Here is a 26,720-nt window from a genome sequence, read left to right on the forward strand (position 1 = left end):
ACAAATAGACACATTACGCTTTACATTCTGAAAACAGCTATGTTTAAAAATAAAAATGGTATTAAAAATGAGTTGCATTCTTCTTTCCTTCCAAAACAAATGCACATGCTAGCTAGATCAAGATCTTTACAACACGAGGCAGTGGTGCTCATGGGAAATGCAGTCTTCATTCTGGGAAACACTAGTGCTTTTTTCCACAGGTCCGCCAAAATCGACACAAAATGAAAGTTCCTTGTAGTTGCTCTACATTTTGCAATGTGGTTTTGTTTGTCTGGTGGTGCCAAACCTCAAATGTTTCCACCAGGTGTGAGAATGGAAAAGATTTGAATTAGCGTGTTTCTGTTTTGGATGTTTCCTGTTAACAACAGTGAACTTGTTTTCTCCTTTTATCTGCGCTTTGTTGCTTTTGCCTCCTCTGTTCTTTCTTATTAGTGAAGACCTGAAACTGAAAGAGACAGAGCGCTGTGTGTATGAAACAGGATGCATCACAGTGGATAACTCCAGACGTGACCTTCCTGATGATGGATTTTACTGGTCGAAGAAGCTGAAGTCCGGTTCTTCTCAATAACCCCTTTGTTTTTTAACTTTTCAGCTTTGCATTGGTTCTGGAGCTTTGTGCCCCTTATCCTGCTCTAAGGCCCCTAATGAGCTCCCAGGGAACTCGCTCCTGATTGGCCAGCAGGCTTCCTCCTTGTGACTGGCTCAGCTGAAAGCCCAGCTAGCACTGACAAAGATAGACAACGCTCTCATCATCGGCAACCGAGCTGAAACCTTTCCAGCCAACTCCAACCCACCTGCTCCCTACATGTGCCAACAGAACCTCCCTCCCCGACTGCTGCGGCCATCGATCTCCTTAACCCTCTGAAGCTCGCAAACACCATGTCCCATCCCCTGTATAACCCTTATTCCTCTGGGGACCAAAGTTCCACCCAGAGGCAGTATGGACCCCCCAGTATACCAGCAGAGAGGGACCCTCGGACGGCATCTTCTCACCTTGGACCTGGATCCAGCTTCACTTCCTCTGGAGCTTCCTCTATGATTCCTGACAACTCTCTGGGAACACTCTCATCACTGATGTCTCAGTCGACGAGCTACAAGTCTGAACAGAGTACGACCGTAATGGATAAGGACATAGAGAAGTCGATCGATATGCATATCAGCAGAGCCAGAGAGGAGGTGAGGCTTCTCAGCAAACCGATGCATCAGCCTGTAGATCAGGGCACTCGTTTTACCACCACTCAAAGGGATGAGTTTAGCTCCTCAGGTGCACGGATGGCCTCTTACCCAATGTCCTCAGCCTCTGCCCCTCAAGGACATAGACACTTGGACATGGAAAGTAGCAGTAGTTCCTTGGATTGGTCGTCGAATTACAAAAGGACCACTACTGATGACTCTAAATTTTATTCATCATCTGATTCTTCTAACTATGCAAGTGGTGGTGACGGTAGGTTTAATGCCCCCAGTCAAAGAGACCATGAAATGCAGTCAATTTCAGGCTTAGGTGATCAAGAATATCGAGTACCGGACAAACCTGCATCCTCTACAGAGTCCAGTCGACCCAAGTACACCTCTGAATCAGCTGCAAACATTCTTCTGCACTTTGGACTTGAGAAAGAAGACTTGGAGCTACTCCTCTCCTACCCTGAAGACCAGATCACTCCTGCTAACCTGCCGTTCATTTTGCGTGAAATCCGTCTTCAGAAGGCCAACAGGGTTACAACAGCAGTTCAGCCAAAGCCCTACCCCGAACCCCAACCCACCAGAAACCGGGGTGGAATGGACAGTCATAGTTTGAGTGCTAGAGGGGCAGGGATTTGCCAGGAAGAAATATCGACAGCTGTTCTCCAGCCAAGTAAAGTGATTGACTATGGCCATAGTGCCAAATATACTGCAGGGGTTCGGGATGAGATTGGAAGGACCAGTGGCAGTAGAGCTGACAGTGGTGGGGGTGGATGTATGTTGCTGATGGACACTTACGATAGTAGCAGACACAGCCGACAACTGCAGCAAAAAAATACAACAGAGGTAAAAAGCAGTGCCTTGGGTTCTTCACGTGAGCAGGCAAGTTCTGTTTCCAGTCTCAGCTCTTCGTACAGTTCAGCGCTGAACAGTGTGGCTCCCCCAAGCCATGATCAGACCAAGCGATTGCAGACCCAACCAAACCAGACTTTTCAAACCATCCTCAGCTCTTTCTCACTGCCAAAGAAAGACACAGACATCAGAATTCAGAAGTCTCAAGCCTCCAAACCTGTACTTCCGAAAGAACCAGAGGCTGATCGCCAGTCAAGTCTGAAAAGTCAACCACCCAGCACTGTTTTCCGTGGTGTGCATCCCAGCCGACCCGGCCTTGTGGTTATTGGCAGTAGTGATGCCAGTGGCGATAAGGATCAGAGCAAAACTCGAGGTCAAGGGTCAACAGTTGCTGAGCAGGGGAAAAAGCAGCGGTCAATGCAGCAACAGTCAAAACAGCAGACACAGAAACAGACGGCATCACAGACGGGACAAGCAATGTGGCCTCCAACTTTTTCTGCTGCAAAATCTGTTCCCCCCGCTCCGTTCATCTCTAGCGTTGCTGGTGCCTCTCAGGCCATGCCGCAATCGTTGTTCATCCCTGGGGATCCTCGCTCCACCATTATTCCTCCAGCTCTGCCTCGGCCAGTCCCGCACCCGATGATCTTCAATCCCATGACGTTGCCAGCTTCCAACAGGCAACCCCAAGCAACAGTGGCAGTCTCCAAGGGTCTGCCAACGGCTGCCATGATGCATGACTATGCAGCGGCCTCACCAAAAATCTTTCCACATACCTGTTCTCTGTGTAACAAAGAATGTACTCATATGAAGGTGAGTGGAAGACTGCACTCTGTTTGCTCTCCTGTAGGACTTTGTCGTTTGTTCTTTTCATTATCTAAAATTGTTGTTTTTATTTCAAAATGCCAATTTAAATTGGTTAACTTTTTTTATTCTGTGGGGATGGACTCAAAGGTTTTAATTGTATAAAGATCTTAGAAGCAGAAAAAGACATATTTTATTAATCCCTCTAGGGTAATTTCAGTTTTTTCACTCTGTTAATTTACACTCACAGGCGTAAAAACATGCACAGACGAGCTATGCATATGCATTAATTTATAGAGAGATGTCAGAGAGTTCCCTGAGCAGTTGGGCTTGAACAGGGCACCCTCTAGGTTCCCAAGCCAAGTCCCCACAAAGTGGGCAATACTTTCAAGCCTATCTGAAAGGAATAATGTCAGATATTGGTTGAACTTTATTGGATCCGTAATTACTATGAAATGAGAAAGATTGCCCTCACTATATAACGATGTGAGCTGTTTTCCAAATACAAACATGGATGGCAAGCATTTGGGAGATTGCCAGCATTTTTGTACAAATCAAATATTTCATACTGAAATGTTTCAGGGATCTCAGTCACGGATAACTGTTTGTTGTTATCTGTAATAAAGGCTATGCAGTGATTTATTTGTGAATTGACCGAATTGAAACTTGCTGAGAATGTCATTGTCTACTTAAAACAGATGAAATCATAGGTGTGTCATAGCAATTCCCACTGACTAATGACTGTTGCATAATTTGATGTAAATTGATGAGATGTGACTCCTGAGACTGTTGTTGACAACATAACCAAGGACTTGGAGGACATGACAAGGAAGAATCTGTACATTGGAACCTGCACCTTTTGTCTGTTTTTTGTCCCACAGAAATTTTTCAAACAGTTGTTTGTAAATGCCCCCCCTCCAACAGTAGGAACAGTAGGAATCACATTTTTGTAATACTATTATGGAGCCAATTTTCCCTTTTTTCATGTATTTCTAAGTATTTTTATGTCATACATATGAATCCCATACACTCCTTCAGATGCTATGAACTTCAGACATTTTTTTGACAAATTTTCTGTTTTTTGTGTTTTTTGTTTTTTGTTTTTTTTTTACACCAAATGAATCACCAAACCCGAGGAAACTTTATGATACTGCATGAGACTGAAGAACCAGACATTACATGACCAAGAACCCAAGAAGAAGAACTTTTTATTTTGGTCATGTGTCACCTACACTCCTGTATTTGATGTATTTCATGATGAAGACTTGTTGCCGATGAACTCAAGTTGACTGTAAAGTCAGCTGTTTAATATTATTATAGAGAGAAAAGTTGTCAAAGTTGAGTCCTGAATGATGTGATGCATATTTCCACAATGGACAAAGCCATGATTTAAACACAACTTGTTACTGTGTTTTGGATGACTTGTTGGATGAAGAAGAAGAAGAAATGTGATATATTTTGCTTTTTTAGACACAAACTTGGAGATTTCAAAATGTTTTCTTTTAAGGCTGCTGTAATGTTGAATAAAATTGATGTGTTGTCAGACAATATCATAAAAATGGTAGTGAGATATACTAACTGATAGCAGTTGTAAAAAATGAGGCCCTCTAAACTGTGTGTTGGTTATTCTGACTGCTAGGATTGGCTCTCCCACCAGAACACCAGCCTTCACCTTCAGAGCTGCAAACTCCTGCGAACACGGTCAGCCTTTTACCTTTACCCTCTTAAAGATGTTTTTGATTATGATTGTTCTTCTTCTGGATATTTTTGGGTGTCTTTGACTTTTGGGATCACCTCTGCAGCCTGGTGACAGAGCCTACATAGCTCGTTACAGAGGGCCCTTAAAGGCCCCGTAGTGTTAAAACATGTATCTTGATTCGTCTTTCTTGAACCCTCATTGTTGTTGTGAACTTGTGCATTCAGAAAATGTCGGAGAATCCTGTGTTTTGTTGTCAACTGCTTTATGACCACCTTCCTCAACAGAGACACCTCTAGCTTTTGTTGTCAAAATGTGGCCTCTTTACTCGTTTAATAAATGTGTTTGAATGATCTTTTTCCACAGATACCCAGAGTGGGATGGTGGGATAGCACTCAGGCCCAGGTAAATTTCTAAAGCTGGGAGACAGTACAGCTTTGTTGATATTGTATGTTGTGTGAAGTCACACTACACATTTTAGTCTACCTGTTGGCACAACCAGAACCTGCAACTTCTATGCTTCCACTGTGGAGATTAAATGACCTGCCATGGCCATGACCGGCTGCAATTCCAATATTCAAACAACTGTGCTCTCAGTGTGGGCAAATAAGAGAAGGACAGTGTTACTTCGTGCAATTCCATTAAGACCAAAACGTAGGGAAAAAAATTAAGAAGTTAGCCGCAAATGGAAGTTAGGTTAAATGACAACATGTGAAATATTACTGCAGTAATATAAAAACAAGCTCAGTACAGTGTCGAATCCTCTGACAGCAACCTTTACGGAAATCAGGCCGTGTGCCTGCTCAAACTGCAAGACAGCCGAACTAAACATCTGGTGTACCAGAAATGCATCTGTCAGAAAGCCAGATTGTTAAGGTGATTAATAAAGCATCGTGAGCCCTCGGATGTTGCCCATCAAATGGCAACTAATCTGATAGAAATTCATTCCCATTCCAAAATTGGTACAGGGCAACAAATTGAGGACTAAAATCTGTAGAGTTCATAAAACATCTGCCTGGCTTATGTTTCAGATATGCAGCAACCACACACGTTTTGAACCAGTATGCTCTGGATTTTTATGAATTCACGTACGATTTTCTCGTCCATTGCTTTTTATAGTGCTGCAGGTAAAGATGCCAAGCCCTCTGCCTCAACCTCTGCACAGACTTCACAGCATCATCACCAGAAAACCAGGCATGGGAGCTACTCCCCATCCCACTCGGCCAGCCCCGGTTGCCGCCGGAGCTCAGAGGGTAGAAGGGAGAAACGTAGTAGCCGATCAGGATCACCTCACAGCTCCAGATACGCTCGCAGGTCGGTCAGACATGAATTCTGGTGTGAGCAATAATGTGGGTAAATGGAAGAGATACCGCTCAGCACCAGAATGTGGAATTGCCAAATATATTTATGCAAAACGTCTGAATCAACGTCAAAATTAATTTTAGCTTCTTTGGATTTGTCACCCGCCCCTTGAGAAATGTAGAAAAGTTGTGAATTATCTGGTTGGCTTTATTTTAGTGATCATTAGATTAATTGAGTTATAAAATGACTTTCATCAGGTCCAGGTCTCGCTCTCGCTCCCCATGGTATGACCACCCAACCTCCTCCCGCTATCGGTCACGTTCAGGGACCCCTGAGAGACGATCAACACTGAGAAGAGACGAGAGACGATCGCCACCGAGGAGGAGCGACGAGAGACTATCGCCACCGAGGAGGAGCGACGAGAGACGATCGCCACTCAAGAGGAATGACGAGAGACGATCACCGCCCAGGAGGGGCATTGAAAGACGACTGCCACCCAGGAGGAATGACGAGAGACGATCGCCACCGAGGAGGAGCGACGAGAGACGATTGCCGCCAAGGAGGAGCCATGAGAGCCGATTGTCCTCAGAAGGTTCATCCCTTTCACGAAAGAAGTCAAGCAATGCAGAGAAACTGGCTAAGAAGCTCCTGGAAACATCAGGTTTGAGAAAACATTTTAATATCCCCAGCATGTCATTAAAGAACGTGTTTAAACGTTGGCAGGCTACAAATAGGAACTTTTTTTATCCTTATTTCTGTTTTGTTTATTTTTTCCTGTTTATGCTATTTTTTACCATTTCAAGTTCTGCAGCTTCGGGCTGTAACTGCAGGTTATTTTCATTGATTTAAAAAAAAAAAACCCAGACATGTTTAGTTTTGCACTGTAGAAAATGAAGAAAACTAGCAAATATTGACATTTGAGAAGCTGCAACCAGAGAATTTGGGGATTTCCTTGGCAATTGATCAATTGCCAAAATCGTCAGCAACTAATTTTCTGACAATTAATCGATTAATCGATTTGAATCGCCAGCATTAAAATTTTCTACAACTAAATCTGCAGACCTCTTCAGTCATCTTCTTGAAACAACCACTTGAAATGGTTTTTACTTTTTGTTTGCCTACTAGAAAAAAGAAAGCCCCTCCCACTTATGTATTGTCTATCATTTTTAATCTGCTTTCCAGTGTCTCAGATTTAAATGTTAACTGTGATGTATGGGATGTGATGCATTTACACATGCCAACCCACAGGTGGACGCTGTGCCCTTTGGCAGTGCCAAGCACATAAACTTGTACACGGGGAATGAGAGAATCAGTAAACGAATGACTTGCACTGGCATTAGTTGTTTGTGTGTTTGTTTCTCACGTTGCTATCTAGAGTCGAAACCCACTGACATAATATTAACTTGTAAGCAAGTAGAAAGCATTTCCTGGAGAAGAGATGGTAGCACCTTCTGAAGTAACGAGCAAGAAAACTAAGATCACTTTAAGACTGAATAATAATTAAGTCAGCTTTCTGGAGTCTCATTATAGAGACTCTTTACAACAACTGTCTACCCTGCTATTGCGCTCTGTCCTGTGCCGTCTCTGTCTCGGAGCCTCTCTCTGCATTTTCCTCCAAATCCAAAATGATGGATCTGGTCAGCTGGTCTCTCAGTGCATTTGACCAAATTTTCTCCACTATGAAGATGGGTAAAGGAGAACCCGCCTGCCCTCCTGGGAGAAGTGGAGGATCGTGTGTCTGTCGGTCCTTTCCGTTGAGGATGTTGAAGACGCATACATAATTGGATTTATGATTTCAGGCTTTCTGCTGATTTGTTTTGGCAGCTTCCTGATTTACTGCAAAAAAAAAAAAAGAAAGACGCGAGGGAATGTGCAGGGCCGCCAGCACTCAGACTCAAGCGCTCTGTGAGCTCAAACTGGATGCGATTCCTGAGCTCCTTCTCCAGATGAGTACCAACTTGGAGAAGCTGTCGGCTCGGCTCGGCTGAATCTGGCCGCTAATTCGGACATATTGGAGCAGGCCACCGGGAGACCCAGAGAGAGTCAAGGCCAGACAGAAAAACTCCAGCGTCGGCCCCTCCCAAAACAATCTGTTATCTCATTGGCTCGCAGACACAAACGGCCTTCTCAAGGACGCTTATCTCTCCACTCTCCTGGATGTTTCTGCAGACGAGATGCTCCGACCCCCACCTCCTTCTGGGACATTCACCCTTACCCTTAACTCAACGCTTTCTTTGGCCCCTCACCCCCTCCTTCCCCTGTGTGGCGTAGTAGGCGAAGGGTTGAGGGCAGCGTTCTGTGTAGGAGCTGCCGCCCTCCCCCGGGTGACTGCGCTGTGACCCCCCCTCCCAACTTCCTTCCCCCACCCACATGTGCAGGTGTTAGAGTCTTGTTATAATGTCTTAAATGTTGCTTTGTGCTGAGGTGTTTTTTTTCCCCTCTCCCTCCCCTCCTGTTTTCATTTGTTTTTCATCTAAGTCAGTGAGGCGCCGCCCTGCTGGCTGCATCGTGGTCCTCCTGTCCCCGTCTTCCCATCTCAATTATTTGTACTGTCTCTTGTGTCTTTGTGTCCTCTGGGATGGGTTGTAACTGAATATAATTTCGTTGCACTTGTGTAATGACAATGAACGCTTCTGATTCTGATTCTGAACAACCAATTGTAGCGCTGCAATTTTGTCTGACTCGCTTTTCATTTTCATCCCTCCAGTTATCCAGTCTTTGTCGAAACAGTCTGACCTTCAGGCCATGGTGAAAACTCTGGCTCCTGCCTTGCTGGCCGAGCTGGCCAAGATGAAGTCCACAAAAACAAAACCATCCTCGTCTCCGCACTCTGCAGAAGCAAAGAGGTTGTCTTCTGCTGTCTCTTCCTCATCCTCCTCCTGTAGAGCAAAGAAGAAGGGATCGATTTCAAAGCTCTCTAAAGTAAAGCCCAGCCTGCAGGAGAATGTGACCAGTTCTTCCACAGTGAAAAAGGTATCACGCTTTGATCAAACACTAAAGAATAAATAATGTTGCCTGAAAGGACACTTTACATTAAAGTTTGATGGGACACTTTAAACACAGATGCGTTTTTGTCTTGTGTCCATTGATGATGACCAACACTATATTTGGTCTAATTTTACGTTTTCTCTTTGCTCAGTCTGGTAAAACTTCACCTCCAACCATGGTGCGACTAGCAGGGATTCAAAGCTCTCTCTCTCACAATGACGTGACCGCTGCTGTGGAGCAATTTGGAAAAACCAAATCAGTCGTACTGTTTCGGTCCAGACTGCAGGTATGTAACGGGACAGTGAAGACGGTGTTCAGTGTGTTTTTTCTACCAGACCTTTATTTTCAAATGCTTAGTGCAGTTAGCTGTTTTACTTTGCCCATCTGTTGCTTTTATTTTGGTATTTGGTCAGATGCTTTATGCTAAATGTCTCATTAACAAGGGAATCAAACCCTGAAACCAGGGGTGGGGAACCTTCGGCCTTCAGCTGTTTAGGGTCCATGACACGTTTAATCCGGACTATGAGACAATTTAAAAAAAAAAAAAAATAGCATAAAATAGTAGACTGACACCTTCCTCCGAGCTTACATGGAAACTCAAGTGATGACAGGCGTCTTTGTGATCTGGCCTTCATGGTGGACAAGAACCTCTCAGAGCTGAACCTCAAGCTCCAGCAGTTTCTAAGCTCTCTGCTTTTAAATGTGAAGTAATTTGAAGCAAAATTAAAACTGGCAACTGGAAAGACTGCATGTTCCTACTCTGCAAGAACAAAAGCCTGCCTTCAGGCATTTGGTGTAGAAGTTTCAGGACATGAAGAGTCAACAAAAAGGAGTCAAGAAAAGGATGTGAACATATTTGCCGTTCAATGTGGAACCAATATATGTTCCCGACAACCTACAACACGAAATCACTGAGCTGCAAAGCAACAACCTCTTGCAAAGACTCATTCTGCGTAAGACTGACTCAAATCTAGAAAACCAGCTGCAAGTAGCATCATCATCCTGACTACCATCTGACATCAGACGCCTGAACAAAGAGAAGCAGTTCTAGTCATCACATATGTCAATGTGCTGCCAATGGGGTTCTAGGTCACCCTGATACAGTTGCTGGCACCCTCAAGGAAGCACCCCCCCACATTGCACTGGGCACCACTGAGTATGGCCTCAAAGGATGTTATAAAATTTGAAATGGCCCTTGATAGGAAAAAGGCTCCCCACCCCTGTCTTAAATGAGTCTGTCACTTTTGGTAGTATGATTGCTCGATTGTTGAAATCCTTGGTTAAAATATTTGACTAATGGTTTCTGGAACTGGAACAATGCAAATATCTTCCCAGTTATTTTTTTTTGTAGTATATGGGAGCTTTTGGCTGTAAAACATGGGTTCAGCATGTGGAGCTAAAATATCTACATTTGAACATCTCCATAGGCTTAAATGTGTTGGACCTCAACAGATTTTCCAGGTTTACAGGACAATAGAAACTGTAGTGTGAGCCTTCAATATTTTGTGTCAGAACGTAGTGAGTAGATGGTCCTGACTATTGTTGTAATGCAACGATATGCGTTTGTGTGGACGTGTAGGCAATCGTTTGTTTCGAGAAACAGGAAGACGCTCAGAAACTGAAGAGCATAAAGAGCCTCGAAGTGAAAGGCGTAGAGATCAGTGTCATCGGAGAAAAGGTATTAACACTTTTTTTTCGTTCTTTGTCTGTCCGTAAATATACACATGGTCACAATGTTAATAATCAGATTCATCCAAAATAACACATTTGTTTGTTTACAGGAGACTGTTTGTAAGAAGCAGAAGAAGCTTCCTGAGAAGTAAGACATGTTTCATACAGACCTCTTTGTAACAGCGATGGAGGGTTTTATCTTGATTTGTCAATATATTACTAGAAATATTCAGTCATTGCCTAAATTTGTGTCCTCTGTGGATAAAAAATGTGTTTTCAGATCAGGGTCTTTACAATATACAGTTCATATGTTCAGAATTTACTGTATTTGATGCATACACTTCTCTACGAACATAAGGCAGCATACATGTTTGTTAACACAAGGGGTGGATGAACGTAAAACACCTGTTTAATACAGTCCAAACATACTTAGAATAATGAGTGAAAAAGATGTTACGTTTGCAAAGTGTGCAAGTAATATCTACATGTTCGTTTCCATCCTGTGGATGTTAAATGTCTTTTATAATGTTCATTTCAAAATAATTGTTTACACATAGAATAAAAGTAATCCAGGAATTCAGCCTTTGAAGGACTGTACTATCTTCTACTGAAGAGCGCATAAAAACACTCAAACTGTGACCTTGACTTTCCATTTCTCCATTTTCTCCTGCTTGACCCATGTGACTCTCTTTTGTTTACAGAAAACCTGCCACATCCAGTGTCTCCACACCTCAGAGCTCTCAATCCAAAACCACCACTAGCACTGAAAAGGTTCTTCCCCCTACAGCTAGCAGGCCTCAGCTTAAAGGGCCTTCACCCTCTGAAGCTAAAAAAGCTACGACAGGCAAACTTACCAGTCAGAAAGTTGCAGCTAAAGGCTCAGTTAAAGGCCTAATGACTGTGGCTAAATCAAAAGTGTTGGTTTCCAAAGCCAAAAGCATCTCAACCAAGCAGATAGCTAAAGCAGTAAAAACAGGAAAGTTGCCTGTGAAGGGAGGTGTGAAAAAAGCCGCAGTAAAGAAAAAATTGTCCTCAGGATCCAAGTCCACAGCTCCAGAACATCAGCCTGAAGCTGATGACTCTGAACAAAAACCTGTACCTGGAAAAACCAGTGTGAAAGAATCTGTGGAGGCGCAGAAAGAGACAGCCGAGGGTGATGAAGCAGCAAACAGCACTGTTTCTGTACCAACAAAAGACGAAGAGATTGTCACTGAAGCAAAGGTGTTTGCTTCCAATGCAGAAGCAGCCTCGAGTACGCAGGAACCCAAAACTGAAGGAGCTGTGGAAAAAGAAAAGGTTGAACAACCAGCTGCAGAGACCATGAGCATGCCTTCAGAAAATCACCCTGACGTAGAGACCTCCAGCCTTAAAGAATCTGAAACCAGGGTTCAAGAACCTGTGGAGGTGCAGAAAGAGACAGCCGAGGGTGATGAAGCAGATAATGTGAAATCTTTTGAACCTCAGCATCAAGTAAATGTTGCCACGGGCAGTGATGCTGGAGGTGCTGAGCCAATGGAGCTTGGGGAAACAGGACCTGAGGTGGCGGAGCCCACGGAAGTCGGAAGTTGTGCTGAAGGCGAAGGGGAAAAACCAAAAACTGCAGAGGCTGTACCAGAAAGTTCAGCAGACAAACCCAGTGAGAGTCCACCACCAACCAGTCCAGAGGAGACCCGGCCAACAGAAGCCTCTGTCAGAGCTTCACCAGAGCCAGAACCAGAACCAGAGTCCACTGCACAAGGACCAGAGACCAAGACAGATGCTTCACAAATGCAACAGCCAGCTGCTGTGGAGGCGAAGCTGCCAGGTGGAGGTGTGGAGACAAGAACAGTGAAAGAAGGTATGCTGGAGATGCATATGTGAATATTTTGGGCAGCAGGATGGTGTATGTGGTATTGAGACAAAATATATTAAAGCTCGTCCAGATAATCTGCAGACCCATCATCACAAACAGCACATTCAGTCCCACAGAGCTGTATTAATACTTCTATTAATTCTAGACCTGACTTGCACAGTTCAGAAATCAGTTACAGATTTCTTTTGAAATCGGTAGAAATTTTGGGTCAAGAAATAGATATTTATTGCTGTAGATCTGGATCCAACTGATCCAAAATCCTGATATTCATCCTAATTAAATGTGATCTTTTGAAGACGCTGCAGGTGCAGTGAAGACACAAACAGATGCAGCATCAGCAAACAATGCATCTGCCACAACTAAGCCAACAGCTGCAGCAGCGGAGAAGACGCAACCAGCGGCGTCCACGCCATCTCCAAGTGCAGTCGCCTGTCTGACTGTCGGGGAGATGGTAGAAAAACACCTGCATCAAGACAAAATAAGTAAGAAATCAGACAAAGAGACAGTTTGTCTGTATGTCATCATAATTTCTAACCTTTTCTTTGTCTCTTTCACAGTGTGCCTCAACAAGAAAACTATCTTCTCAGCAAAAGTAGGTTCCATCAAATCACTTCAATGAAGCATTAAAATATTTACAAATGTAGTTTTCCTAAAGATATAAATTAAACTAGGAGGCAGGAAGTTGTCCTGTGAGGCACAAATACACTGAAATGTCCTTATTAAATGTTTGTGGAGCATAAATATTGTACAGAAGGCTTTGAATATTTTCTCTTGCCTGCCATGTTGGTTATTAAATGTTTTTGTATGTGGTTGCAGACTTTTGGGAGATTTGACAAACTAATAAACTAAAATTTTGTGGAGTTTCAGTCAGCACCATCAGACCTGCAGCAAACACTGTCACTGCTGCTCGCTGTAGTCGCCCGGAAGCTCAGCGTCTCATAACGAGCGAGTGTACATTCATTTGAATTAGTTCACTTTTCATTGGTGAATCCATCCACCTAACAGATGTTAAATTGCATTTCATGCGTGTGTCAAAAAGAAAGTCTGAAATTTAACTTGAAGCTGAACCCACACTGCATCCACCCTGCTGTAACCAGCATCTTCCTGATCAACAGTCGCTCATCAGTGTGTTGATGATAATATACACAGAGTTTACAAGGGGCGGAAACGCTGTCGCTAAGTGCTCGTTACTGCCTCCTTATTTCCTCTCCGTCTTTCTCTGCTTGATGTTTCCAGTTTTTTCGACGTAATGATAAACTGTTGCTCATAACCGGACTGCCGAGGTATTACGACGGCTGCTACACCGAGGACGATGTTGCCGAACTGCTCACGCCGTTTGGGTTTGAACACACAGATGACAGCATCTATGTTGTTCCTCAGACATGCATGGTAGGCTCCCGCTTATAAATCTGCATCGGCTTGCAAAATCACACCTAGCTCTGACTTGCAGTTGAACAGTCTTTGGATCATTTATCATGAGATTTTTTTTTTATTGTTTTACACTATTGATGCTGATGGAAGACGTAAACAAAAGGAATCACGCATTTCTGTTTCTGTTTTTCCTCCCAGGCCTTCTTCACGATGCCGAGTGTTGGGCTTGTGCACAGCCTACTCAAAGTCTCCATGAGGTGTGGCATTTTATTCAAAGGGTCTACACTCACTCCCAGAGTAGTAGCCAACATCACGAACACGGCACCGGTGGGCGTGCACACGACGCTGTTTTCATTTATGTGTTGTTATTTAAAACCTCAGAAAACAGAGAACTTCAAATTATCTCAGAAAAGCATTTATTCAAAGGAGCAGATTGAATACGGTTTATTTTCAGACTGAGTGTATTAATGCTGCCAATGTGATGTTTCTGTTTCAGTTTGGGTTTTATAAATCACTGATGAAGATGATGAAGTCTGTAAGTAATGCACACACACACACACACACAGGCTCGCTCACTCATTATCAGTTCCTCATCATTTTTAATCTGCTTTAAATGTTCTTGGGAAATGTAATGCATCTCCATTTTCTGTGGTACACCTGGACTTTAAAATAAGTTACCTACATTGAAAGGTGACTCTCAGTCGTCCCAGTTGATTTTAATTCCTGTTATCAGCAGTGAGGAAGCACAGGAAATTCCAGTCAAGGTGTTATTTTATCATCTTTTACTTTGATGAATGTTCAAAATTCCTTTATGCTGTGCAGGTGTGTGTGCGCGTTGTCTTCTTAACTTTTTGTTTTGATTGTCCACTTCCTGGTCTTGATGCAGCCTGTGCTTGATAACGGAACGGGAACAATCTTCATCAAGAACATTTCACCGAGTGAGATCCGGGACCTCAGAGAGGCTTTGAAAAAAATCGGTTCTGTCAAGAACTGCCTGCCTCTGCTGAACAAGGTAGAAACAAACACATGAATTTGTTTAAGTGGCTTTAAAAAGAGACTTCCTGTTGGTCTTACCTGTCACGTATGTGTGATTGTGTGTTCCAGGTCTTTATAGAGTTCGAGTCTATCCGCGATGCTGATCGACTCGGAGTTTGGTACAGTCTCCTGAAACAAGCTCCTGGATGTGAAGTCCACAGGCTGAAAATACCATACAGCACCTGCACATCACTATGTAAGTCTGTTGTTTTTTTTTTTTTTAATAAAAAGAAGTCGACTATGTTGTTTTTCAGTTTGGAAAACTAACGGCAATGAGCGCAGCACATGTGGATGCTTCGCCCTCGAGTCATTGGTGAAAGCTGCCTCTTTAATTTGACTGGCAGTATGTGCAAATTCTGAGGTCTTTGCCAGTTTAATAGCATAAAATAAGACTATTGCACTGATTTTCAGGCATTATGAGCCCAAATCTTGGTGCCTGTCAGGCAAACGATTATGACGCTGCTGATCTGTCCTTGTGTAGGAAAAAAGCTGGGGTTGATGAGTGTCCTGTCAGTGTGCCTCCATCTGAGTGGACAAACCTTTTGGTGCCACAGATCTAATTTGCTATTTGGGGAAGTTAAGAAAATTGTAAACTGGAGACTATCGGCGTGATCTGTTTCCAGGCTGTCCGTCCATACGTACACCGTAATGTCACCATCTAGCGTCTGGTCCAAATAGTGAGCCGATGATGGCGTATATAACAGTGCTTATATCAAACTATATACTTTTGATGGGTCCCTGTTTCTGGAACCATGGGATAAGCAAAGTGGTTCCTAAATAATTGGGTCCAACACACAGCTGTGTTTTAACTCTAACTTGTGTCTATAACTGAATTGAACCTGTATGCTTGAACTGCTCTGCTGAAGACCCTCGGCTGCAAAAACACAAGTTTTTCTATTGAGATGTGAGCAAAATAAACAGTGAAATGAGTATTTTGTCCTCCTTGATTTGAGAACTTGAGATGTGTCTGCAGAGCCTTTCTTAAGCTTGTTTAATATTGTCTTCAATTGAATCAATCTTCAACAGCATCATAAACTTGTTGGTCATTGCATCTAAAGTCCATAAAATAATTGTATTAAGTATTAATAATGGATTATATTGCAGATTGAAAATTAGTGTCTTGAATAAAATGGTAACGAAAACACGACTGCAGTGCAGGACTTTCGTTACTCTTGACATATTTTCAGGATGACACTTTGTTAATTTTTTGTGCAGCACCAAGACTGCCTGCGTACGCTCTGCCAGACAGCAAGGATGTTGTTGCCGGGGCAACTGTCCCATCAGTAGAATTTGGCGTTCCACATGGCAGCATTTCACCATTTTGGGTCACGATGAGAAAAAGTCCCTTCCTGTTCCCGACTGTCTCTCCTTGGTTCATCATCCCAGGTAAGAGACACAGTTTTTCCTACATTATCATCACCAGATTTACCACGTTAACGTATTCAGGAAGGTGACTGTTTGCCTGTGTTCACTTTTAACGCCAAGATTACCTGACAGTCAGAGGAAAGGACAACATACAGGTAAGCCCATTTCTCTCTATAATTTACTTACTTTGCACTTTCAATGGTTAAAACAACAAAACACCACCAGCCGCAGGTCATATCAGCAGTCACTTATTAACATGAATTCAGCGAGTAAAATATAAAATGTTCACTTGGCTTTTGTCAAGTCGAGCTCAGAAGTCCTTCCAGTTAAACCCTCCTCAGTGTCGTATCCATCATTTAAGCTTATTAGCTTCATTGTTTTGAACCAGGATCACCAGTATTTGGGTACAGGAGCTTGTGGGAAGAAAACTGTCCAAATTTGAAAATCAAAGTTTAGGTATCTATAATTATTGGTTTGGACTCTGTATCCGCAGATTCCCAGTCTGAAAGGACTCTGATCTGGGCCAGAAAAAACTTGATCAGTACATCCCATATTATAACCAACTGAAAATCGCTTCTGTTTCCCTGTTTTTGCTCATTCATATTCCAGTCTACTCTGCTATGAATTTAAATCAGCGTCAACACGTGAGTTACACTTTGGGCTTTGAATGTTGTGTTTTCTAGGAGGCCGGTCGTCGTGGTTCCATGTTTTCCACGATCATGTTGACCGGTTTGCCAGAGGGAAACTACGAGCATGAGGACGTGGCCAGGCTGGTCTGGAAGTATTTCCCCACACAGAACCTCCACTCCCTGTTCTACAGCGTGGTGGTCTTACCGCTGCAGAGGAGGGTAAGAAGTACAAACTGGAGACAGTTACAGGCACAAATATGAATGTAATTACGTTGTTAAATAAAGCTGTGTTGTCTGAATTTAGCTGTTTATCCTGTGTTTCCTCTCTTCACCTCCAGGCCTTTGTGTTTTTTGCCAATTGGACTTCGTGCTGCAATTTTGTTCAAGATCACATCAAAAAGCCGCTTTTTGTCAAAGCCTCCAAGCTCAGTGTCCACTTCGTCTTGCAAGCCATGAATCCTGGATCCAGTGAGGTACAGACCAGGCCACCATCTGGGCTGTAACACTATCAGCATCAGGATGAGATAGAAAAATCAACTTTGACAAGTAGACAGGAATCAAGAGGGATTCCTCTTCTGTCGTCATTTCATGAACAGCTGATGCTGCAAATGATTCGTTTCTTCTATAGAAATTTCAGAAGGAAATAATAACAGACAACACAACAACACACAGAAGCACAGACATGTCTGCACACAATTTGTTTCATTGGAGAAAACATGTCGCCCTAAATGTTTAAAATGTAGATATAAAATGTGTTTTGAAAGTCAATCCATGATTTATAATGTTTTTGCAGGAGGTGATGTACAGAAGTCTGATGAAGTGGAGCAACGCTGTAAGTCATGAATCACTTCTGTAAATCTGTTATGGAGTGAAAGCAGAAATCTCTGGATCTCTTTGCCTTAACACCAACTATTATTGCTCTTCAGGGAGTTCCAGAGTCAGAGTCTCTGGAGGAGCGTTTGCTGTGTGTGGAGATCTCTGAGGCGTCTGTAAACGTGATCAGGATGGTCATGGAAGCGGTGGCCTCCATCGCAACCTTTGTCAGCTTCCTGCCGCTCGCCAACAGGGTACAAGAACACGAACACCTGCACTTTGCACATTTAGGTGTTGAGAGAGTCTTTTTCTGGTATCAAAACATCTTGAATTTCATTTGCAAAGGTTTTAAATATGTTTTCTTTGCATGCGCAGTCCATCTAGTCTCCAGTAGGCAAAATGTTTACCCCATCACACTTTGAATGACAGCCCGCTCATTTCCACATGAAATCGATATGCATCAAGAAACATAAAGAGAAACTGCAGAAATGAGTGAGACAAATATGTTGGGGGAAAATAACACATAAGTTAATTTAAAAAATGATAAATTAATAGATATAATGGAAAACTGATTGCTAATGCAAGATACAGCGGCTAGGAAGCTCATTTAATGACCAAGTGTCATTTAGCAAACTAGAATTAACTAGTTATTTGATAATCCATCAGTCTTCTGTCGCTTATCTTGGTCCAGGTCATGCACAGCATCGTCTCTGCAGAGTTTAGAACAACACATAACAAGAGGCCAACTACTTTGGATTTTCTCTGTCATATAAAAGTGAATTTGTTGTGCACATTTGAGTACGACTGCTGTGCTTGAATATACTGCAGCTTCACACACGATGGATTCTTATGGCTCGTTGCCGTTCTCTCTGTTTGTTGCTTTTGTCACTTCCTTCATCTCTTCCCTCCTCTCTGTCTTTTCACCCTCTTTCTCCATGACTGTCGTTCTACCTCAGATATTTGTTGAGATGGCTGACTCCAGCGGTGTGACGCAGGTGGTGGAGAAGTACAACACTTTCACTCCGGACTCTTTTGAAAAGTGTGAAACTTGGTACGTCCTTTTAACACTTAATTAGTTTTATAATTACATCTGTGTTTCTGCATACGGTCTTTATGATAACAGCTTGCCTCTATATGTGTTTATATGTTTTTATTTTTAATCCCTCGTCCTCACAACTAAACCGGCCAACTCTTTTTCTCTCTCCAGGAGTAAAGTTCAGCGTTTTGAGACGTGAGTATGTTGCTTTGTAATTGACTCTTGTCCGGTTAAAAAATTGACAAAATACCATGACAACAATCATTGTGATGAGAGACATTTTATATGATGGAGTGGTTTAACTGGTGGCCCCAAGTTCTATTTCATTGCATAGACTTGTGTCCCAGAGTTCAAGATGAATCGTGAAAAATATATTGTGCAGTGGTTGCAGCTACTCCAGCGTGAGGATTTGTCTTTTTCTCTGCAGTTAGATTGTTGTAAACTGAATCTTCTTGGTTTTTGACTGTTGGTTGTGCATTGAGTGCATTGTGAATTGAGAATGAAAGGAATTGTTTGTTGCGCCCCAAAGGTTTACGGAAGGAGATAAGAGGACCGCTTTGATATCAAAACTCAACTGACACATATTTGTAATAAGCCAAAATATGATTGAGTAAGGCAGGGATCACCAACACGGTGCCGGCGGGCACCAGGAAATGATAATATGTTTAAAAAAAAACTTGTTCTATATAACTGAACTCTGACCTAGTATAGTTGAAAGGTCAGTATTGTGCGCATGAGCAAAACGTAGCATTTGATGGAGATCATACAAACATGGTGGAAACAAGCTAGCAGGGGTAGCGAAAATGAGGAGATGACTGACCCTCACATTGATGAATATCATTAATTAATAATAATAACATATAGTTAAAGGTAAATTGAGCAAATTGGCTATTTCAGAAGTGTGTATTAAACTAGTAGCCCTTCGCATTACTCAGTAGCCGAGAGGAAGTAGCTCTCGGTTTCAAAAAGGCTGGTGACCCCTGGAATAAGGGACACTGGACGAGAACTTGAAAATTGTATTTCTTATTTCTTTAGCAAAGTACTCTATTTCAGTTTCTGTTTTTTATTTTAGTTTGAAGAACCTAAAACGGCGTCTACAAGCTAGTGAGATCACAACCAAGTCTCAAACCCAGCCTCCTCCTTCTGAACTTTCGGATAAAGGGGCACAACCTGGTCTGCAAACCAGTGGCCCTGGTGGATCTGCCATGTCCAAGCCCATCACAGCAGGACCAAGTGCTACTGCCTCAAGCGATGTATCGATGGAGAAGGACGTTGAGAAATCAGGAGCTGAGATCGTCATGGGCTCTGCTGTTGGTCCTGAAGCAAATGAAGATGTAGAGAAGGTAGAGGTAAAGGGGGAAGAGGAGTCACAAACAACTTTCTTCACCTCTGCAGTCAGCAGTAGAAATCCTGCCCCCTCAGCCACAGCACTCATGCCAGAAGACTTTGCAGAGCTTCCTCGGATGAACACAGAAATTTTCAAGGTCCTCACGGCAGCGGTTCGCCAGCACAGACTCTCCCGAATGAGCAAGTCCCACAATGAGACGGAGGTGAGATCTGGCTTTAAATCTCGCTCAGTCTTTACATTTGGCATTAGTGTATTTTGTCCGTGCAGAAATGTCGAGTCAAGCTTAAGCAATAGCCCATGCTACATTTTAGTGGATATTAGGAAAGTGCAAAAATACAGTGTGTGCCATCACATTCTGTTATGATTTTTTTTTCTTGTCAACAAATCAATAAATTTATTGGACATCTATTGTCAACATAACTTGTGACCAAAAGTCTTAAATGCAGCTGGTTGCTGCGGCACATGAAAAGGATGATTTGGTACTGTCACAGAAATTTGTTGTAATATTTTGAAAAGATGTTGGTAATTGTGCATGTATGTGCTGCGACTACGAACCCCTGCCCAATAACTGTCTTAAGTTCATGTCACTAATCCATAAAAACTTTTTTTTAATGTTCTCTCTAGAGGCCCAGCAAAAGCAACACAAGCTCGAGAAGAGCAACAGCTGAAGACACATCTCAAAGAATGGTAATGGAACAGCTATGTCTTTCATAGTCCCTGTTTTTGCCTTAATTTTCTCCTTTAATTGATAAAAGGAATGAGATGAAACCCTCAACCCTGATGATATGATTTTCTCTGACAGCTCTCCCTAGTCTTTTTCACCAGTCCTTGTTGATTAAAGAACTGTATACAATAAATGAGCAGGTCACCAATTTATCGAATTGCCTTTTTTTATCCTTACAATGAACAGAGTTATTGTTTGTTCACAGTGTTTGATTCCTTCTTTGTGCTCCATCATTCAGGGTCCGGATGATTTTACAGATGACACTTTGCCTTCAGACGCGTATCTGTTTGATGAGCAAAATTTCAACATGGATGACTTTGTGACTGTTGATGAAGTTGGTGATGATGTGGAAGACACAAGATCCAGGCCTGATCGCTCCTCCTCATCCTCCTCCAGAGCGAGACGAGAGAGGCAAAGCTCACATGTGTCGTCTGGTAGCAAAGAGACGTCGAAGAGGTCTTCAAAAGATTCCAAGAGCGCAGCGTCTTCCTCATCCAAGTCGACTAAACGTTCAAGCTCTTCTACCTCAAGCTCTGTATCACCAACAAAGCCCGCTAACTCATCTGAACCCACCAAATTGCCTACCAAACCCTCGTCCTCTGCCAAGCCCTCCTCCTCTTCTTCTCCACCATCTGTTGAAACCACTTCCCTCCCTGGACAGAAAACACAAGAGAGCAAGACAAAATCTCCATCCAAAGCATCACGTTCCACATCCTCTGGTCGTAGTACCCTCTCATCATCCACTACACGTGAAAGAGAAAAGATAACGTCAGCAGCGACTGTCGAGGCATCAGTAGAGACTCATCTGAAGCCACTTAAAGAAGAAGCAAAAGCCACAGAGGGCGCAGTGACACGGTCTGACCACAGAGTGTCAGCAGAGGGCATTGCTGCAAAGACTGTTGAGCCTGAGATAAAAGTAGAAACATCATCAGAGATGCATCCACCTCCACAAGGACATGGAGTAGAGTTGAGCCAAGGCCAGAATCTGGAGATTGATTGTAACGTCAACACACTCAAAGACCGGAAGAAAAGCAAAGAGGAAATAAAAGAAGAGGATGTTGACAAACACACAGAGGAGCAGGAGGATGACGGTGAAAACTACCAAATCCTCGACTCACTTGATGATCAAACAGATGAACAGATGGAGGATGGGGACCAAGAGGGCAGCTCTGAAACCCAGCAAACTGGACCTGAACGAGGTCAGACTTTGCATGAGGAAAGCTATGAGGACTTGGACAGTGCCGACAACAAAGGCCACGCCCGCCCTGAGAAGTACAGTGAGATGGAAATGGATGGCTCTTTCCAAGTGTTAGACAGTGTTACTGAAAACAAAGAAGCTTCGAGTCAAGAGGACATTCGCATGGTCCAAGATGACGGTTCCCCAGCAAAGCAGGTGTCTGACGAAGGTGCAGCTCCAGTAGATGACAAATCTAATGATAAAATTGCAATTAAAGATGCAGTGGATAAAGATCAAGAGACAAATGACAAAGATAATTTCCAAGTGTTAGATACAGGTAGCAAACAAGCTCCAGGGGTCGAGGGGAAAATACTTGTAGTCGAATCCTGTAAAGCCTCCAAAGATGTGGAAGCTCCTGATGTCCGAGTCCCTAATGAAGATCAGCCTGATCAAGACTGTGACAGTAAAGATGATTTAAGTGAACCTGATCAAGAAACCTTTGAAATATTGGATTCAATTGATGATCAGACTGCAAAAGAAGATGACAGCCACAACCTTGAAACTCCAAGTGACCGAATATCTAAAGAACACATTAGACCCATAGAGGCAGAGGAAGAGGAAGACACATATCAGATAATTGATTCTTTTGAAGATGAGCCTATGATGATGTCAGAGACTGACAACAGGGACTTAAGGACCAAGAAAGAGGAGGCGACTGCCAGAAAAGATGATGCACCATCAACGAGGAGTGGGCCCACGACCACAGCGTCCGAAAGTGAAGAGAAGGAGGAATCACCAAAGAAACAAGAAAGGACGGTTAAAAAATATGAGACACGGAAGAAGATGGACACCACTGCCTCTCAAAAAGACAAAGACATCGAAGAGGCCACTGAGGAGACGGTGTACCAGATAGTAGATTCTGTTGGAGATGAACTGGTTCAAGATACTACCACCACAGAAAGGTCTGGTAGAAGAAGGAGTGCAAGAGGAAAGAAAGAGGATAAAATTACACTGAATCTAACAGAAGGGTCTCAAAGACCTGTCGTGGATGAGGAGGTTGCATACAAGATTTTAGACTCTGTGGAGGACGGGACTGCAGATGATAATCCAACAGTCCCGACAAAATCTACCAGAGGAAAAAGGGAAAGAACAAGTAAGAAAGATGCTTTGATTGAGGAAACAGTAAAAGAGGACACGCCAACAAGAAGGAGGCAGACTCCTGCCAGAGAGGCACAGGGAGGAAACAGGGAAAAAACAGGGAAGAAAGAGGAGAAAGCCCCTTCAAAACACAGCACACCAACAAGGAAGAGTGGCGTTGTTGTAAGACAGGAAGATGCTACCAATAAAATGTTGGACTCTGTGGAGGACGAGGTTGTTAAGGATGATCGACCCACTGCAGGACGAAAAAGGGGAAGACCAAAGAAAGAGGTTAAAACAACTAAAAAAGACAGAATGTTAAAGAAGGACGACAAAGAGGCATCTAAAACGGTAGGCGATGAAGAAGAGGTGACATATCAGATCCTTGACTCTGTGGAGGATGAGACAGTTGAGGATCAGCCCCTCACAGGACAGTCTGAGAGTTCAAGAAGAGAAGACATTTCTAAAAACGATGAGAAGCAAACCAAGAACAGCGCATCTCTCTCAGGATCGACCAAAAATGAGGAGGAGGAGGACGAGCCCATGTATCAGATCGTAGATTCTCTGGAAGACGATCAAGACGAGCTGACGGCCACAGAGATGTCCGATGGAGGGGGGAAGGAAAAACATCACGAAACTCCCACAAAAGAAGAGGCTGAGAAAGGAGGCACACCAACACCTGATACCACAGATGTGGAACCATCCGAAACAGTGACCATCAAGGAGGAGAGTCTGTATCAGAGAGTCGATGATTTGGTGGAAGTACATGATGATCCATCTGCTGCAGAAGAGTCTGGTACCAGAAGTAAGGAGAGGACATCCAAAACAGACATTCAGAAAGAGGACGAATCAACAAGCAAGTCCCAAAGAGACGCTGTGACAACAGAAGAGGAAAAGAAAGAAAAATCACCTGAGAAAAACGACACAACTAGCACTCTGGTGAACCTGGACCAAGTGAGCGAGGAGGAGGAGGATTTCCCTGACGACGCGGCAGAGGAGGAAGAACTGAGGAAGAGGCAAGCCACCACAAACAAGAAGCAGTTTGCCGAAGAACGGGAAGCAAGGAGGACCGGAGACGGAGAAGAGAGGGAGAGGAAGCAAAGGAGCCGGAGCAGCAGCAGTAGAGGAGGCGACAGTGGAGGAACGAGGAAGGCGAAGGAGAGCGGGAGGGAAAATGAGGAGGTGGTGGAGGTCGACACCACGGAGCTGCTGACTCTGGATGAGGTGGGTGCAGATGAAGCCAGAGAGGAAGGAGCGCAGGAGAGCCAAGGGTGGGATGGAGAGATCACGGAGGAAGAGCTGGAGACGCTCGTCACTCTGGACGAGTTCGTAGAAGAAGAAGAGGACGGAAAGGCTCAGCAAGACGCACAGGAGACCCGCCCACTCAGCCGGGAGGACCAATCAGTGGACTCCTTGAACCCAAAGGTAAAGATTAAGATTCAAAAACAGGCCAGTTTTATTCTCCTCATGGGGAAGATACTGTGAAACACCGTGAGACAGAAAATGACAAAACACAAACACAGAAACACTGAAGGTGAAGATCTCGTGTCTGTTTTCAGACTTCAGACGAAGCAGCCGGTGATGAGGAAGAGAAGCCGGACGAAGAGCAAGCTGAGAAAACATCGAGATCTGTCAAACGCAAACACGATGAGGACACAGGTATGGAGAAATATTGTTCTGTTTGGGGTTTTAAGGTCATTTGGAAATAGAAGGCTCTGTGATGAATCTAGTGAGATACACCAGAGCCCAGAGGCTCACCTGAGTGGAATGCAGCCATCATTATTGTTATTAGCTCCACCCGAGCTTTTCCAAAGTCCAAATGTCTAATGTGAGAAGGATGTGTTAGCTGCACCACTGGTGATTTAGGTTTGTCCTGCAAACATAAAGAAAGTTGAAGTCAAATGGACCGTCCACTTTCCACCCTCCAAAATAAGAGCACCTCCTGCCAACTCAGCAACTTCAACCTGGGTGTCACAATTATATTTTCGATGTCTCTAAAATAGTTATACAGTAAATTTTAATAAAGTTTATGTTCATGTTTGTATGAAACTTTGCCCTCTTTCAGAGGAAAGTATGAACTTTGTGACGGTAGATGAGGTGGGAGAGGAGGAGGAAAAGGAAGCGGTGACAACCAGGACAAGAGGCCGACCCAAGAAGAGAACCAGACCGACCCCTGGTAACACACACACACACACACTTCTATATCTTTTATACAATCATGTCAAATCTAATGTGTATTTGCATGTTTTCCTCTCATTCGTCCGCTCAACATCATCCATTGTCTTCAACCACAGTGAGGAAATCTACCAGAGGGAAAAAAGTGAGCACAAACGACGAGACAGAAGAAGAAAAGGAACCAGCTGACGTACTGCCTCCCGCATCACTCGACGCCTCGTCGTCACCGGACAAAGATTCGTCCACGCCGTCAAGTGACGGCCACCTGGAGACGCAGAAGAAGGAGGCGGAGGTGGAAGCGGCGAGCCGAGCCGGCGTCGATGCCGCCGCCGCTGGGCGGGAGCTGCGGCCGGAGACCCCTGACAACCAGACACTGGACGGATGTGTGGAGGAAGGAGAGGAGGAGAAGGAAGGATGGAGCAGGAAAGACACTAAAGGTACAGAGAGCTGAAGGAAGGCTGGACTGAGGCCGTTTCCACACTGATTCTTCAGTTTTAGAGCACCGTCCACACTGAGCTGCTATCCTGCACCAATCAGAGTGCTTCTTTCTGAATATTCTCTCCAAAGTGGTCAAAATTGTAGACACTTATTATTTTACAGTTGGGCTGCAGTTGCATCCATTACTGGTTTATTTAGAGAATAAAATGTCTGTGAATCCAACTGTTCTTAAATTCCCCCAAATATTTTCTTATCCTAGGAACCAAAGAAAAGCAGCAAATTTGAGAAGCTGCAAGTCTTGAATTTTGCTCGAAATATTACGGAGCCCCGGAGATTACATGGTAAAAAAAAAATTAAAACGTGCGCACAAGACACTAATTCGTACCCACGAGATACTAATTCGTTCCCTCAAGACAGTAACTCGTTCCCTCAAGATAGTAACTCATTCCCACATTTGTTCCCTCAAGATAGTAACTCATTCCCACAAAATACTGTTTCGTTCTCACGAGATACTAATTCGTTCTCTCAAGATAGTAACTCGTTCCCTCAAGATAGTAATTCAAGGTAAAAAAGTTTATAAATCAGTTGACACGTCAGCAGTTAGGCTACCTGTTGCAGCAAAGTATCAAACATTGGCCTAAATAACTGCCTAAATGCGGGATAACAAGATATTGACTGGAACAGCTAAGAAAAGACACTCACCATAGGAACATTGTGTAGGCATGGGCCCTGTACACAGATAATGGCAGGTTGTAGAGACGGTGCGCTTGATTTGCTTACCCAGCTGTCTGTGTGCACATTATACCTATTCCGTGGCCACAAATTACTATTTTGTGGGAATGGACACTATCTTGAGGATACGAATTACTATCTTGAGGGAACGAGTTACTATCTTGAGGGAACGAGTTACTATCTTGTGGGAAAAGATTACTATCTTGAGGGAACGAGTTATTATCTTGAGGGAACGAGTTACTATCTTGAGGGAACGAATTAGTATCTTGTGGGAACAGATTATTATCTTGAGAGAACGAGTTACTATCTTGTGGGAAAAGATTACTATCTTGAGGGAACGAGTTACTATCTTGAGGGAACGAGTTACTATCTTGAGGGAACGATTAGTATTTTGTGGGA

The 26,720-nt window shown here is 43.5% G+C and overlaps 1 protein-coding gene across 2 annotated transcripts in view; it reads left to right on the forward strand.

The window, feature by feature from the left end:
- LOC121626250 overlaps positions 1 to 26,720 on the forward strand; it is a 32,551-nt gene that overhangs the window by 2,347 nt on the left and 3,484 nt on the right. For both annotated transcript variants that reach the window (XM_041964620.1, XM_041964619.1), the window contains exons 2-32: positions 593 to 2,841; positions 4,472 to 4,533; positions 4,895 to 4,933; positions 5,648 to 5,842; positions 6,088 to 6,491; positions 8,538 to 8,803; positions 8,970 to 9,104; positions 10,398 to 10,496; positions 10,600 to 10,637; positions 11,191 to 12,326; positions 12,638 to 12,823; positions 12,899 to 12,933; positions 13,578 to 13,730; positions 13,911 to 14,039; positions 14,209 to 14,247; positions 14,599 to 14,724; positions 14,817 to 14,943; positions 15,963 to 16,133; positions 16,233 to 16,267; positions 16,796 to 16,960; positions 17,080 to 17,214; positions 17,535 to 17,573; positions 17,668 to 17,808; positions 18,511 to 18,605; positions 18,762 to 18,785; positions 19,663 to 20,140; positions 20,563 to 20,625; positions 20,901 to 24,401; positions 24,536 to 24,635; positions 25,042 to 25,152; positions 25,271 to 25,588. In XM_041964620.1, the coding sequence (XP_041820554.1) occupies positions 880 to 2,841; positions 4,472 to 4,533; positions 4,895 to 4,933; positions 5,648 to 5,842; positions 6,088 to 6,491; positions 8,538 to 8,803; positions 8,970 to 9,104; positions 10,398 to 10,496; positions 10,600 to 10,637; positions 11,191 to 12,326; positions 12,638 to 12,823; positions 12,899 to 12,933; positions 13,578 to 13,730; positions 13,911 to 14,039; positions 14,209 to 14,247; positions 14,599 to 14,724; positions 14,817 to 14,943; positions 15,963 to 16,133; positions 16,233 to 16,267; positions 16,796 to 16,960; positions 17,080 to 17,214; positions 17,535 to 17,573; positions 17,668 to 17,808; positions 18,511 to 18,605; positions 18,762 to 18,785; positions 19,663 to 20,140; positions 20,563 to 20,625; positions 20,901 to 24,401; positions 24,536 to 24,635; positions 25,042 to 25,152; positions 25,271 to 25,588 (10,507 nt within the window). In that variant the 5' untranslated portion in view covers positions 593 to 879. The remainder of the gene's footprint in view (positions 1 to 592; positions 2,842 to 4,471; positions 4,534 to 4,894; positions 4,934 to 5,647; positions 5,843 to 6,087; positions 6,492 to 8,537; positions 8,804 to 8,969; positions 9,105 to 10,397; positions 10,497 to 10,599; positions 10,638 to 11,190; positions 12,327 to 12,637; positions 12,824 to 12,898; positions 12,934 to 13,577; positions 13,731 to 13,910; positions 14,040 to 14,208; positions 14,248 to 14,598; positions 14,725 to 14,816; positions 14,944 to 15,962; positions 16,134 to 16,232; positions 16,268 to 16,795; positions 16,961 to 17,079; positions 17,215 to 17,534; positions 17,574 to 17,667; positions 17,809 to 18,510; positions 18,606 to 18,761; positions 18,786 to 19,662; positions 20,141 to 20,562; positions 20,626 to 20,900; positions 24,402 to 24,535; positions 24,636 to 25,041; positions 25,153 to 25,270; positions 25,589 to 26,720) is intronic.

The sequence above is a fragment of the Chelmon rostratus genome, chromosome 23 (genome assembly GCF_017976325.1).
Source record: "Chelmon rostratus isolate fCheRos1 chromosome 23, fCheRos1.pri, whole genome shotgun sequence".
Lineage (NCBI taxonomy): Eukaryota > Metazoa > Chordata > Actinopteri > Chaetodontiformes > Chaetodontidae > Chelmon > Chelmon rostratus.